Source organism: Danio rerio, chromosome 8 (genome assembly GCF_052040795.2).
Source record: "Danio rerio strain M-AB ecotype USA chromosome 8, GRCz13ab, whole genome shotgun sequence".
Lineage (NCBI taxonomy): Eukaryota > Metazoa > Chordata > Actinopteri > Cypriniformes > Danionidae > Danio > Danio rerio.
The window spans coordinates 16,731,547-16,746,522 of NC_141028.1; the positions used below are offsets into that span (position 1 = coordinate 16,731,547).

General features: G+C 35.7%; 1 protein-coding gene across 1 annotated transcript in view; it reads left to right on the forward strand.

Moving 5' to 3' along the window:
• Positions 1-14,976, forward strand: part of si:dkey-21p1.3 — a 38,552-nt gene that overhangs the window by 8,993 nt on the left and 14,583 nt on the right. The window contains exons 3-13 of the mRNA XM_087264041.1: positions 1,275-2,256; positions 4,722-4,792; positions 6,652-6,705; positions 6,850-6,969; positions 7,569-7,607; positions 7,700-7,753; positions 8,126-8,179; positions 10,412-10,519; positions 12,166-12,219; positions 13,015-13,068; positions 13,153-13,197. Of these exons, the coding sequence (XP_087120167.1) occupies positions 1,275-2,256; positions 4,722-4,792; positions 6,652-6,705; positions 6,850-6,969; positions 7,569-7,607; positions 7,700-7,753; positions 8,126-8,179; positions 10,412-10,519; positions 12,166-12,219; positions 13,015-13,068; positions 13,153-13,197 (1,635 nt within the window). The remainder of the gene's footprint in view (positions 1-1,274; positions 2,257-4,721; positions 4,793-6,651; positions 6,706-6,849; positions 6,970-7,568; positions 7,608-7,699; positions 7,754-8,125; positions 8,180-10,411; positions 10,520-12,165; positions 12,220-13,014; positions 13,069-13,152; positions 13,198-14,976) is intronic.

Genomic DNA, 14,976 nt, shown 5'->3' on the forward strand with positions numbered 1-14,976 from the left:
CAGATGGTCAAAAGGCAGGTAGCAGACAATGTAAACAAACAAACAAACAAACAAACAAACAAACAAAGCGAGGGTCAAAACACAGCAAGGCAAAGGAAACTCGTCATAATGTCACAACGTCGCATTGCTTGTGTGTATGCTGTTTTTAAAGTCCTTGACAATACTCTGGCTGGCTGTGTGTGCAATCAGCGGAATCCAGAACAGGCGTGTGTCAGCGGTGCATGACTGGATCTGTAGTCCATATAATGGTGCAATTGTAGTTCTTTGACTATCTGCGTGTTTACCAAAGATCTGCAGCCGCTAGATCGCTGGTGATCATTACAAAAATATAGAGACCATGAATTGATTAAATTACTTTGGTCCAACTTTGGGGAAAAAAAATCTTACTATAAAATTGAAGTAAACTATTGAAGTACTATCCGTTTCTCCGTTTCTGTCCGCTGTCTTTTCAACAGGATTCATTATGAGCGTAGCCAGCAAGCTTTCCAGCATGTTGGTGAAGTCTATTTAAACTGGCCTGGAAGATGGTTTGGGCAGTCTCTTCTCTCCCAGCTTGTTTTGTTTATTTGTGAAAACTTATGTTGCATTTGCTCAGAGATATTATCAAATTTAACTCTGAGTGTTGACTTATTGAGATCAATATATAAAGACATATACTGACATGTGATGACAAGGAGGCCTTTTTGTTTTAATGTTTTCTCATGTATTGTGGTTAGTTGGGAGGTAAGTGAATGTTGTTTAATTTGTTTTAATTAGTTTAAAACTTGCGATGGTTAGTTCAGTTTTTTTGTTTGGTGTTTTGGCTTTACCTTTGCAAGATTTTTTTGTTTGCTTTAAAGGTCAATGCCAAATAAATTTGACTATGTTTTTTCTTTGGTCAGTCGTCTTTGTTGTTGTTTTCTTTTGAATGGGAGATGAGGCTCCTGCCATCTTTTAGAGATGTCCAATTAAATTAAATTTAATTTAATTTAATTAAAAAAATAATTGTTACTGGTCTGGCTTGCTTTGTGGAGTTGTGAAAAGTTTAGAAAACGTAACAAATAAATATAATTAATAAACACATTAACACATAAATAAAAATAAATAAAAAGATACTAGTAGGCACAGAAGGCCCCTAGTGGCCCATATGTATCAGCTGATAACCACTGATAATGCCCATTTAATCAATTGATAACATTTAAAGCGAGTGTTGATTTTAGGATTGATATAAGTCATGTCAATTAAATCATGAATCATAAACTATAATATGTGTATATTTATGCTTAATTTTCAAGGCAGAAGATTTAGAAAAAGAAGCCAATGTTGCTGTCTTTGAATCTGTTCCAATGGAGGAGAAAGCTAAACCAGAGAAGACTGACTTAGAGAAGAATATGATGTCATTTCCATTGTCACCTGTTGAAATGAGTGTGCCAATGGTATTTCCAGATTCACAAACACTCATATGTGAATCTCAGAAACAATCACATAACACAGGCTCTGAAAAAATGAAGTGCCTCGCTGATTCTATGAAATCTGATTGGACGGAAACCTCTGGATTTGACCAAGAGAAAGCAGGTGGAGGTGGGAGGAAAGCAAAGAAGATTTTCATTTCATCTCTCACAGTCCAACCCACAAAAATGACTCAATCACCTGTTTTTCCAGAGACCACAGACAAGCTTGACCCTCGAAGCAAACCTCGAACCATGAGCATGAGAAATACAGATTCAATGGCAGACAGTACTGAGCCCTTGCCAACATCACTGGTTTCAAGCACTACAGAGATTAGCATTTCAATGAACACAAAGCCAACAGAAACATCTAGAAGAATCACAGCCGATACTTTAGATGATGCATCACAGACAAAATCCATTGAGTATCCAGTCACTGCAGCAGCTCAAGACCTGAGCAGCACCTCAATCGATAAAGTAAAGTCACAGGAGGAAACTAAAGAAATCAGAGCAACTAGTCGACCCATGACAACAGGGCAAACGCAACCAGTGGCAATTACTCCGCAAATGCTTTTTCATCAGTCTGAAAGTCCCAAGACTGCAGGAGAGAAAACTAGTGGTGCTCTGATAAGAGGAGAAGAGCGAAAAGAGCAAGAGATAAAAGATTCAGACGAAACTTCACAGATTAGACTGGAGGATCTCAGATATACGAGTGAACAAAAAACACCTGTGAACAGAGAATCAGAGTCTGATGATTGTTTTATGGAGGATATTTCTACCTGCTCGGGACATCTTTCCACTGCGGTAAATACTACAGCAGAGACTAACTGTAAGTATAAAAGCACATCAGAATAAAAAATAAATTATTAATTAATAGTTTTGTTCATTCTGAAATCCTGATTTTTATAAATGTAATATGTAACCATATGTGAAATACATACACAGGCTCATTTTGAAATTGTACCACTATATAGATTTTTGGAGAGTGCCAAATACGTCCCAGGATCAATGTTTTTTTTTTTCTTCTTTTTTTTTTGCAGTTTTTGTTTTCGCGAATCCACCGGAGTTGGATTCCATTAGAGTGCGTTCGTGCCTGCTGTTCTCGGTTTAAACCACTGTTGACTGACTGACTGAATGAATGACTGACTGACTGACTGACCGATTAACTGACCCACCCTCCTCCTTCCCTGACCCAACCAATTGTACTGATTGACCCGCCAACCCATTTCCCTAAACCCAACCAGCAATTTTCAAAAGCAATCCAGAAAAAGCCCTTGTCCGATTTTTACCACATTTTCAGATTTTACCACATTTTCATCCTGTTATTTTCTTGTTTATTTTATTTTTTGGACTCTGTTTTTATCTTAGCCGCTTTCTGGAACCGTTCTTCACAGAACTTGAACCAATGTATACGGCAAGCCAATTGGACAAACTGGTAACAGCGGGAAAGCTGACTATACAGGGGTAAATCGTCAGCTGGTGAGCACAAAAAGAAACGGCATCATACCACTGCGTAGCGTTCCTTTTGAAAAGGAAATGCAGCCATACATACTTATGGCTACATAATTCATAATTCTCAATCTCCAGAAACGTATATAGAGCTATGTTTTCAGAATGAGCGTATGTTGGTTGAATACCAACCCCCCTGCCTCCCCTAATAGTAATAGCACAAGTAAAAACAGTAATATTAAGAATAATTTGGATATTATAAATTAATTAAACTATTTAAATAACTTTTTTAAAATTAAATTACATTAGTTACAGTAATAGATGTTTTATTCTAGGCATGCTCCGATCTATTAGCCGGAAATCGAACGATATTCACATTTTTTTATGATCGGTACTCACTAATCTGGCCAATCACATGAACCGATTGTAAGTGTTCATTTATGGGTTAACAAGCAGGGGAAGAGGCATTTTAACTACTTATGCATCAAATATGCACTCCAATCTTTTTCTTCATTGAGGTACGGTATTCTTCCATCATCTGCAATGTTTCCAGATTGCATTGTTAGTCATTTTTACCAAATTCTTTATCTTTTTTATACATTATTTTCTGTAAACTGCTTCTGACCATAACATTTCCACACTAAATGGTAAACAAGATGTGTTTAAGGGATACTTCTCTTAAGAAAGGAGAGATCTCCACTTAAGTATCATACTTAGAGGGAAAATGTACTTTATATGAAATGTTACAGTTATATAAAGCTTGAAGCATCAGAATCAGTACTCAGTATCGGCCGATCACCACGACGAGGAATCAGTACTTGGTATTGGCTCCTGATCTAAATATCATTATTTTATTCCTAAATATAAATACAAAAATAATACATAATATTTATACAATGATAATTGCTTAATTGTACAATTTTATTGTTTTTATTTTGATTGATATACAGATTATTAATAGTTTTCTATATATAATTTTTCTTCATACAGTGGGGGAAATAAGTATTGAACATGTCATGTTTTTTCCAAGTAATAATATTTCTAATGGAGCTGTTGACATGGAATTGAACCAGATTTTGGTTAAAAAACTGAAATGTGTTAATACTTTATCTAAAAGGCTTTTTTGGTGATGGCAGCTAAAAGATTCTCATATGGAGAATGAAATCACATGCATTGCTCAGGAGTGAGGATTTTTCCGAAGACTTTAATAGAGTGTACAAATCCTGATGGTTCTGTGGGTCTCATCTATTAAATCTTAGCTTTATTTTGTATTTCATATTGGATTCAAGTCAGATGATTGGCTGGGCCAGTATACAGCTTGATTTTCTTTCTCTGAAAGCATTTGAGAGTTTCCTTTGCTGTGTTTTGGATCATTGTCTTGCTGAAATGTGGTTTCATCTTCATCATCCTGCTAATGTAGATGTTGCACTGAAGCAGTGGATATTACTGTACAATGATGAAGACCAGAGGCTTGTTGAAAAACTACTGAAATTTGAGATTTTAGCTGCTGTCTGGGTTTTATGTTCAATACTTTTTCCCTGAGTCATTTCAATTTAATAAATATAACTTAATTTGGAAACTAATTAGATTTTTTTTCTTTACATTTATGGATTTTTTTTTTGTCTGTTACCAACATCCAGTGAAAAATTTAAGTCAGCAGCACCTTTAGACATGTTTTCTGAGAAAAATGGTGGCATGTTTAATGCTTATTTCCTCCACTGTAGTTATTAAGAACAGCACATAAACAATGCTAATTAGTCTCACTAATTTATTCATAATATAAATGAATTGATTTGCTAAATGTATTAATTTATTTATCAATCATTTATTATGTTTTTCCCTCAGCCAAGCAGTTGCACAGAAGCATACTCAGACAAGGAGGAACGTTACGTAAATCAGGCCTCAGAGGTCCAAGGGTATGAAACACACTTATCTCACTTATAATACATTCATTTTCTGTTATATTCACATTAATATTGGTTGCAGAAATAACATTGTGATGATACTTCACCTCAAATTTACCTCACAACAGTGTTTTTTAGTGTCTGCCATATATATATACTAATACACTGACAATGTAACATGTCGATTCTGCTTTTAAAAGTGAGCAAAAAGCAGCATTTTAGAGAAGGTTAGAGAGAATTATTACTCTTTTGCTAGGATTCTATCATATATAACTCTTGAATGCAGTGCGTCAATACAACCAGATGATTATTGAAGAGAAATCCTCTTCTCCTTGCTCCTATCCTGTGTTTCTCACCCACATGGTCATCTCTGCTAGCCTTTATAGAAAATTGAGTTTGCAGAGGCATTATTCAATTAAGTGTGGAGCATTGGAGAAGGAGGGTCATTTACCTCTAGTGAATGGAGCTTATGAACAAGAACTGACTCATTCAGTGACATTGAGAGAGAAATATCATCCTGAATAGGGGAACAGGGTTACAGAAATTATTTTATAATGGCAGCGCTAGAAACGAAGAGAGCAAGAGAGAGTAGCAGTTATGATATGCACCATTTGTGAACTACTTATAGTGTTACGTTATTGTGCGTTACGCTGCTGAGTTGTTTATTTATTGCATCTGGGTAAGGCAAACTCTAGAATGCTTTAGCAGTGTCGCAATACTTTGCAGTACATCACTGATGAGAGAGAGAGAGAGAGAGAGAGAGAGAGATGATTGTAGTGATGTAGTGACACAACAGCCATTAGTTGAGCACTTACGCCCTCCTGTGGTAGAAGAGTTAACTAAAAAATGTTAACAAAGCTTATCAAATCTTCTGGTTTTGACTTAATACTTACTTGAAAATTGAAATGATGAGTGGATTGATTATACTATATTATATTATATTATATTATATTATATTATATTATATTATATTATATTATATTATATTATATTATATTATATTATTTAATATTATATTATATTATGTTATATTAAATTATATTTATTATGTTATATTTATTATATTTATTATGTTATATTTATTATATTAAATTATATTATATTATTATTATGCTGTGATCCACTATTTCCAATGATGTGGAGGCAATATGCAATAAGGCAAATCAAAAGTTATTGTTCAGGCATTCTAGAGGATTACAAGGATGGCAGGTAAAATCCTAGGATCTAAACAAAAATTAACAGAAGAGTTGCATAACAGCAGTGCGGAGGAAAGCTAAGGCTATATGTGATGATGGAATGCCCCCTTTAAACCAGGCCTATAGATTTTTTGCCTTCCTGAGGATGCAGTTATACAGGAAAGGCTACCAAAGTAAATATTTGTGCCATATGCAATTAAACTTTTGAATACAAAGTAGAACTATAATGTTTCAGGAGAGGTGATCCGTGTAATCCGTGATTGTGTCATGTAAATGTGTTGTTTGTTATATGTGATTTCCTCCACAGTCCAAACACATGCGGCACAGGTGAATTGGGTAAGCTAAATTGTCCATAGTGTATGTGTGTGAATGATAATGTATGGGTGTTTCCCAGTGATAGGTATCCGCTGCATAAACCGTATGCTGGACAAATTGGCAGTTCATTCCGCTGTGGCAACCCCTGATTATAAGGAAACTAAGCTGAAAAGAAAATGAATGAATGATTATATTATATTATATTATATTATATTATATTATATTATATTATATTATATTATATTATATTATATTATATTATATTATATTATATTATTATATTATATTATATTATATTATTAATATATATTATTATATTATTAATATATATTATTATATTATAACCATGTCTCATTTTAGGGATATCCAGGTATACCTGGTTTACCAGGCCTACCGGGTGACAAAGGAGACAAAGTATGTATTAATTGTACATTATTTGCATTTACATTATAATGTTTTTTTTTTTTTATCTAAATATATTTTATTTTGTAAAAACAAAATCTTGCCATTTTAATTATTCAGCTCTAAAGAATGAATACTTAATTGTGTGTGACACAGGGTTATGCAGGAGTGATGGGTCGAACGGGTGAGACAGGGTACAGGGGACCAATCGGGCCTCCTGGCATGCCTGCTATTTTTGTCTGGTACTCATCAGAAGAAGAATGGCAAGCATTTAAGGTGCATAACAACAATAGGCTTATTCTGAAAACGTACCCCTATATGCATTTCTGGAGGTTGCAAATTATGTAGCCAGAAGTACGTATAGCTGCATTTTGTCTTTAAAAGGGACCACAGGAAGCAGTATAACGCTGTTCCTTTTTGCGCTAGCAGCTGACCGCTTACCTTTGTATGGACGACTTTCCTACTGTTACCAGTTTGTCCCTAAGATGCAGAGAGAAGTTGCCCCCAACAACAGGGTTCGAGTCTGGTGAAGAATGGGTCAGTCGACAGCAGCCTTTGGTGGATTTATGTGAGAATAGCAGGCAGGGTATTCGCGAGAGAAATCTGAGATCTCAATATGCATACACAGCGCCCTCTGGTGGATTGACGAAAAAAATCTGCAAAGAAACATACCAAACATATCATTTGACGCTCTCCAGAAATGTATATTAGGCTACGTTTATAATATTGCTCATTTGAAATCATTTTACATTTTGATATCTTGCTAAAATTTAGTCTGAAAAAACCCACAACTTATTATGCGAACAGCTGAAATTGAAGTGCTGCCTGCAGGCATACATGCTTATTCTTATTTCAGTTTTTCACTTGGTTTGCAGAGCAAGAAGTTCTACAAAAAACTAGTGTCACTGTGGCCTGTGAGTTATTATTCATTCAACATTTAACTACCACTGCCAGCTATATTTAAGATACTATATTCAACAGTTTGAGATACAACATTTGTCTTTAGAGAGTAAAGGGATTACCAGGACCAATGGGACCACCGGGAGATGCTGGACCACCAGTAAGTAAAAAAAAAAAAAAATTATATGCATATCATCTCCCTATGATTTCAACAGAGATGTATATTTTAATTACTTTTTATATCTTTTCTTTTTCTCAAACCCCAGTTAAATTCTTATATGCCTGTGGTTTTCAACCACGTTCATGGAGGACCACCAGCTCTGCAAATGTTCCAGTCTCCTTAACAAAACACATCTGATTTAGATCATCAGCTAATTAGCAGATACTGAAAGACCTGTTATGGGTGTTCGACAGACAAAAGAGACATCCAATACATGCAGTGTTGGTGGTCCTCCAAGAGCGTGGTTGAGAAACACTGTTGTATGCTGCATGTGATATTTCTACATTTTCACATTTTTATACCTGTTTTTAGGGCCCTTCTGGAGTTTCAGGCAAACAAGGGAGGAAGGGGGAGCAAGGGAAACTCGTAGGTATCTCCTCTTTTCATCACATAATCATCAAATAAATGCTAGATCACTGTTACATCAAAAAAGTTTTATAAAAGTGTGATGTAACCAAGCGGAGACATCAGGTCTGTAAATGTTTGACAGCCTTAGTGGGTCAACAAGAGTCACATTGTTCCACTGATTCAGAAGCTCAACCATACTGTTTGACTCATGCACACTTGTTGTTTAATCTTTGGTATCCTGGGAACAGTGCGATTCAGATGACATTGATCTGAACTTCTGCCGCCTGCCTCACCATGCATTCTCACATATTCACAAGCTTTTTTTAAAGAAAAAAGATTACTTCAAAGATTTTCTAAATGTTATTTCAACCATTGTCACATAATACAATCATAGGCTAATATTATCCAATTTTGTTACACATTGGTCCATGCAGAAAAAGGCCATTTCAGGGAATGAATTTTTTTTTTCTTTTTAAAGGTGCAGTATGTTTGACACCCTATGGTTTGAACCAGGTATTGCATTCCTGGATCAAAAAAAACGCAAGTGCAGGTTACTAGATTGAGGTCCAAAAAAATAATCTGATGATTGAGGATAGAGACTGATTTAAGTCGTGTTCTATATAAAAGCAACGGCACACAAAAGAGGGAATATTCTACATATTAAAAGGAATTTTTGTTCTAACCAACACCTCTAATTGATACATTAGAAATAGCTTCTATTTCTTGTAGAAACGATCACCTCACGCACACTTCATGTGCTTTATTTAGTGTTAAATGCTAATAATGTGAGACATTTATTGCTATATGCTGAAAGCAGTTGCTGATAGTTTACCTCAGATCTTCAAAATAAAATTAATTTAGGACTGTGACTCAAAACCAAGACATAGTGATGAAGCATGTTCATTTAAAACTGTTAAAGAGGTTTAATATGTATTAATTAGATTATAAACCTTACCATTTCATGAGTGAGTGCAGATTCTGTGCTTCTGAATGGCTGTATTTAATTTTTTTGTTGTGTTTCGGCTGGTGTAAACAGCCAAATTGCTTATCACTACAAATCTTTTCATGTAGCGTGTTTTTAGGATGCAAGGTTTGAATGTAACCTGCTCACCTAATGTTTACACGTATTGTATTTTTTGCTAATTCATAGCCTCATGTGGAACTCTGAATTTGCGTCTCATTTGCTACAGTCCACCGGAGGTTGCATTTCGGTCACGCACACATGCTTTGAGAGCCTTTCTGAATGAATGAATGACTGAATAAATTAATAAATGAAACATGCGGTTTTCCAACAAGGCAACCCAAAGTGCTGAAATATAATTGGAAAAACTTGGGCGGGTTAAAATAAGCAAAAGAGAAAATTTTCTGTTACTCAAAGCAGAATATCTGACTTCATCATTGTTTTTCAGATAGACAAGAATGTTCACTTGACATGTTTCTTAAATATCTGCAAGCATATTATTGTATTTTTGTGTTTTAGAAGAAAAGCATCCCGCACCTTTACGTAACCTTGTTACGCCCCATGGCACACAAGGACGTAAGTTAATAAAAACAGGGACACTCAAGAAAGCCAAAATGATAAAAAAAAGTAAGGCAAGAAACATGTTATGGTTGCATTGGGACACAAATTAAAGCAAAAATATGTAAATGTACCAGTCAGCAATCAGTGGTGTTTTAGAGGCATGTGCATCGATGAATATGTAATGTAGGATGTTGGATGTACAAAAGTAATTCGATATAAATAAAAAAAAAAACAAGAAAAAGAGTTCAGTCAAATGAAGCACCCCACCTCAAATTGCCAGCCATACAGTTTTTAAAGGGTACAAAGAAGTCAACGACAGGTGTATTCCTTAGGAATGAGGTTTGAAGGCGGAGCCAACCCTCAATCTCGAAGACAGGATCTCCATTAGGATGACACAGAGGCTGCGTCCGAAACTGCCTACTTCTAAGTTACTCCATTTTAATTTAAATGTACTACTTGGTCGTTAAAAAAGTACATACTATACAGTATCAATGCGAGCAGTATGAATGGAATTCAGATGTACTAAATCTGCCATTTTGTCATGGTCACGTGACCTGTCTGTCAAAGCACTAATGGTTCAGTCTAAACTGTTTTAAGAGGTCACTTGTTTGCCTGAATATTCCTTAAGAATCTTTAAAGTTCATATGAATAATTTGTATAATATGAAAATGTAGACCTCTAGTATTTATCAAATGATAACAAGGAGACTGTATGAAATGTTTGACTAGGGGAGAATAGGACCAATTGGAATGCCAGGACCACCAGGAAGACCAGGACCGGAGGGCACTGCTGGGAAGGATGGGGAAACAGGCCCACCAGGACCACATGGGGAAGATGTAAGGCTTACGGGAATTTAAATACTTCATGTAGCATCTTTTCAAAGTGTTTGCTTATTAATTTGTATTAAAATTCACACAAGAAATGCAAAAATTATTTTAATTTAGTCACTCTCCAGGCTATGCAAGTGCATTTGTTTTCAGTAGAACATTAATGAAATTGTGGCCCTTGGTGTTTCATAAATGTTCACAAATAAATACATAAACAGGAAAAATCTACAAAAACACAATCGATTTGTATTGGGACAACATGAAGGAATTAAAGTTAACTTACTTATTTTATGAATTTAATTGGATTTAACATAAAAAAGTTGAGTTGGCCAACAAAACAAGAATTGTTTCAGTTCATTTTAAATGAGCAGGTTGAACGAATAACATATTTTTTTGAGTGTAGAAAAAAATTAAGAAATTTTGTGCAAAGCCAGATTACCCAATTAATTTTCAGAAAGCATGTTTTTATGTTGCATTAAAAAGTAAAATAAAAAAACACAAGAGTTTTCTTAATTAGTTTTCAGAAATTATGTTTTTAAATAGAGTGTTTAAGAAAAACTGTTGTAGATACTTTCACTCAGAATGTGGATAAAAGATAATTATGTTTTAAATAATGTTAATTTTCTTACCAAGACTGATAATTTCACTTCACAAGAATTCAGTATATTGCAAGGAGCCATGAGTATTGATTTTTGCGTTGCCTGTATTTATTTTCTTGAATCTCAAAATATCAATAGCCATTGACATGCATTTTAAAAATCACCAATGACCACAGATTCAACTAAAACTACAACTGTACGTCTGACCTGTGGGAATATACTGTAGTATAAGCAACAAAGGCTCATTCTAAAAAAATGCAGCCCTACATACATTTCTGGAGATCGTAAATTATGTAGCCAGAAGTATATATGGCTGCATTTCTTCTTTAAAACAATCGCTACTGGGCTGTATGACGGCGTTCCTTTTCACGCTTATCAGCTGACCTCTTACCACCGTATGCATTATGCTTACGCTTTCCCGCTGTTAGTTTGTCTCTTTAGCTCGCCATGTATGTCGGCAGACATGAGACGCAAAGAGGAGTTAACCTTAACGATAGGGTTTGAGTCTGGCAAAGAACGATTCTATTAAGCAGGTACAACAAAAACAGAATTTAAAAAAAAAATTAAATAAAGAAGTAAATAACAGGGTGAGGATGTGGTAAAATTAGAAAACGTGGTAAAAATCAGGCAAAGGCTTTTCTTTTTCTGGATTGCTTTTGAAAATTGTTGGTTGGGTTTAGGGAAGTAGGTGAGCGGGTCAATCAATACAATTGGTTGGGTTTAGGTAAGGAGGAGGGTGTGTCAGTCGATGAGTCTGTCAGCCAAACAGTCAGTCGACAGCGGCCTCTGCTGGGTTTACGAGAGAACAGCAGGCACAAATGGCACTTGCAAGTGAAAATTGAGATCTCAAAAAGCATACACAGCAGCCTCTTGTGGATTCTCAAAAAAACAAAAACTGCAAAAATCATAGCTCCTGGGACGTATTTGGTGGTCTGCTGAAATGTATATAGCTGTACGTTTTCAGAATGAGCCTGCGTTTACTATAAGGGTTTTCATGTTAAACACAAGTCTATACTGTATTTGTACAGATTTTTGTGAGTGTGTGTTTTTATATAGGGACCAAAAGGTTATGATGGAGAGAAAGGCAATAAAGGGGAGCTAGGTGAGTGGGTAAGTATGATAACCAACGCACATAACAGTCTCTTTTTCTGCTCAGTACAACACTACATACTCCATCCCATTTTGCACTATTTTATTTTTTATTCTTTTTTTGCACATAATCCAATTGCACTAGGCACTTTTTGCATAATAAGCACAATAAAAAAAAAAAAAAACACTGTACACTGTTTACATCTGTTTCATTACTCAAATCAGGTTTACATATTGTTTACTTTCATAGATATTTATTACATTTACAAACTTACATTTTACAATCAATCTTCAGTCACTTCTGTGTATATATGTGTATTTATGTGTATGTTGTGTATGATGTGTATGTTGTGTGTATGACTTCACTGTGGACGGCAAAGTAAGAATCTCATTGTACAGGGAGACGTGTTTCCTTACTGTGCACATGACAATAAACAGTTGAATTGAATTGAATTGAATTGAAGTATGACCAGACTTTTTCTATGGATAATTTCATAATAAGCCAGTAAGTGTCTTTGAAAGCTTTAGTTTTACAACAAATTTGAACTTTCGCCATGTGTCATGTTCTGCCATTTCTCATCCACTTTATCTGGGAAATATTTTGACTAATTGATTTCATAGTACTCTTACTAAACACATTACATGATAATACAATCAATTCTGTTGAACGTCCACATGTACCTAACCATAACGTAAGCATAAAATCCCTTAGGGTGTTTATCGACAAATCAGCTGTAAAGCAAAATAAGCAATTGATTCTTTTACGCTGCATATTGCACTATTCCAATTTAAGGCAAGTGTAACTGATGTGTTTAGGGTGATCTTGGGGAGAAAGGACCTCAGGGAACCCAAGGAATGAAAGGAGAGAAGGTACTGTACAAAGCTTCCTCTGCTTTTCAGACTTCCACTATAAGTGCATATGATGAAATTGACCGGTCAACTCTGTTTTATTAGGGAAAGAAAGGAGAGAAGGGTCTGGCTGGGGTAATAGGATATAATGTAAGTAGCAAAAGAATGCTTCTGATTGTTTCTGATTTATTTACAAGATTTGTATTCCTCTGTCTGTACACCACTGTTACACAGCATCATTATTATAAAGGTTTTTCATTATGTTTTTGTAAAAAAAACCTCATTCATTTGATTAAAATACATTAAAAGCTACTGTAAAATATTATAGTTTAAAATAAGATGTAGTGTACATTTGGTTACATTTATAATTTAAAATGGGATTCATGAATGTAATTGTCAAGCTAAATTTTTAGTAGTCATTACTGCAGCCCTCAGTGATCATTCAGGATGCTTTCTTGATATTTGGTGCTTGGAGAAGATATATTATTATTATAATTAATATTAAAGGGATCTTCTATGCCCCTTTTACCAAGATGTAACATAAGTCTCTAATGTCCCTTGAGTATTTTATGTAAAGTTTAAGCTCAAAATACCTCACAAATCATTTTTTTCTAACTCTTTGAATCCGCCCTTTTTAGGCTTTGATCAAATGCCTTTTCTAAACTCGACATTTATAATCCTCTCAGTTGCTGACATTATCTTCAGCAGGTACAGTGTGAAAACTCTAATGCTGCGTTCACACCAGAGGCGGATGAAGCGTCAAGTGCGAGTGATTTACATGTTAAGTCAATGCAAAGACACAAATAAATATCCTGCGGTGCGAATGATGTGTTTTGCTCAAATTAAGTGCTGCAAGTTTAGCATTTTGTGTGTTTGACACGTTTGATGTGATTGCCGCAATTAACACGCATATCACTCAAGTTAGAAAATCTGAACTTCAGTGGACATTCGCACTGCGTTAACCAATCAGGAGCTTGTTCTTTTTGGGGCATGATTATGGCGTAGTGCCTGTTGTTGGTGTCCAGAAGGAAAATCCTCTTGCTGACACATGCAGGACAACAGTTTATCAAACTGGCCTGGGCTCAGTCTGAAGCACCGCTGAAAGCCTCCATCATCCAGGTACAGTTTCTAGAGGAGTTGATGAACTCACAGAGCTGGGTGCACTGCTAAAAGGATCTAGTGGACCTAGACACAGCACCAAACGAATCTACGCTGTTGTTCAGCCTTCCTTAAGCCTCAAACACAGCTATTTTCTTAGTAAAATCCATGTTTGCTATTTAGCAATGAATCATTTGACGCGCAAATGAAGCAAATAAACTCAAAATGTTCACGCATCAATTTGCGTGCAAAGTGAAGTTTAATTTATAAAAATTTCGAGAGGAGTACGCACTCATGATTAACCCAGCTGGCTCATATTAGCTAATCATGATCCTCCAATCAAAGGATCCCAAGTTCCTATATATATCCTCCTTTTCCATTTACAACTATCTTCGTCTGAAGAAACCCCCATCCTCCCCCTTCTTCCACCTTTATCCAAAATAGGTGGCTCGGCGGCCCAGCAACCAGTAGGAATTCCAATGGCTCTGGCTCCTTACTTGAGCATCTGGTGTCTCTGCGTGGAGCTGGCACATTTCCCCCGTGGTTTCGGTTTTCTCTCAAAGCCTAAATATGCTCTGCATTATAGACCACTTAAACCTAAGTCTCTTTTTCTAGTCGTCTCGCTCTCAGGAACTTCACCTTGGCCTTAGCTGCGGGGGAGTTTGAGATCGCCCTGAGTCTCCCTCGCCCCACAAAGGGAGGGAGCCCTGGACTCGAGGATCCCTTGAGCTCAGGGCTCTCTCCCGGGACAGCATGCCAAATAAGCTTTCGTAAGTCATGAGCTAAGTGTGAACTCTTGAAATTACAATTTATTTGCATGTGTCGTATCTG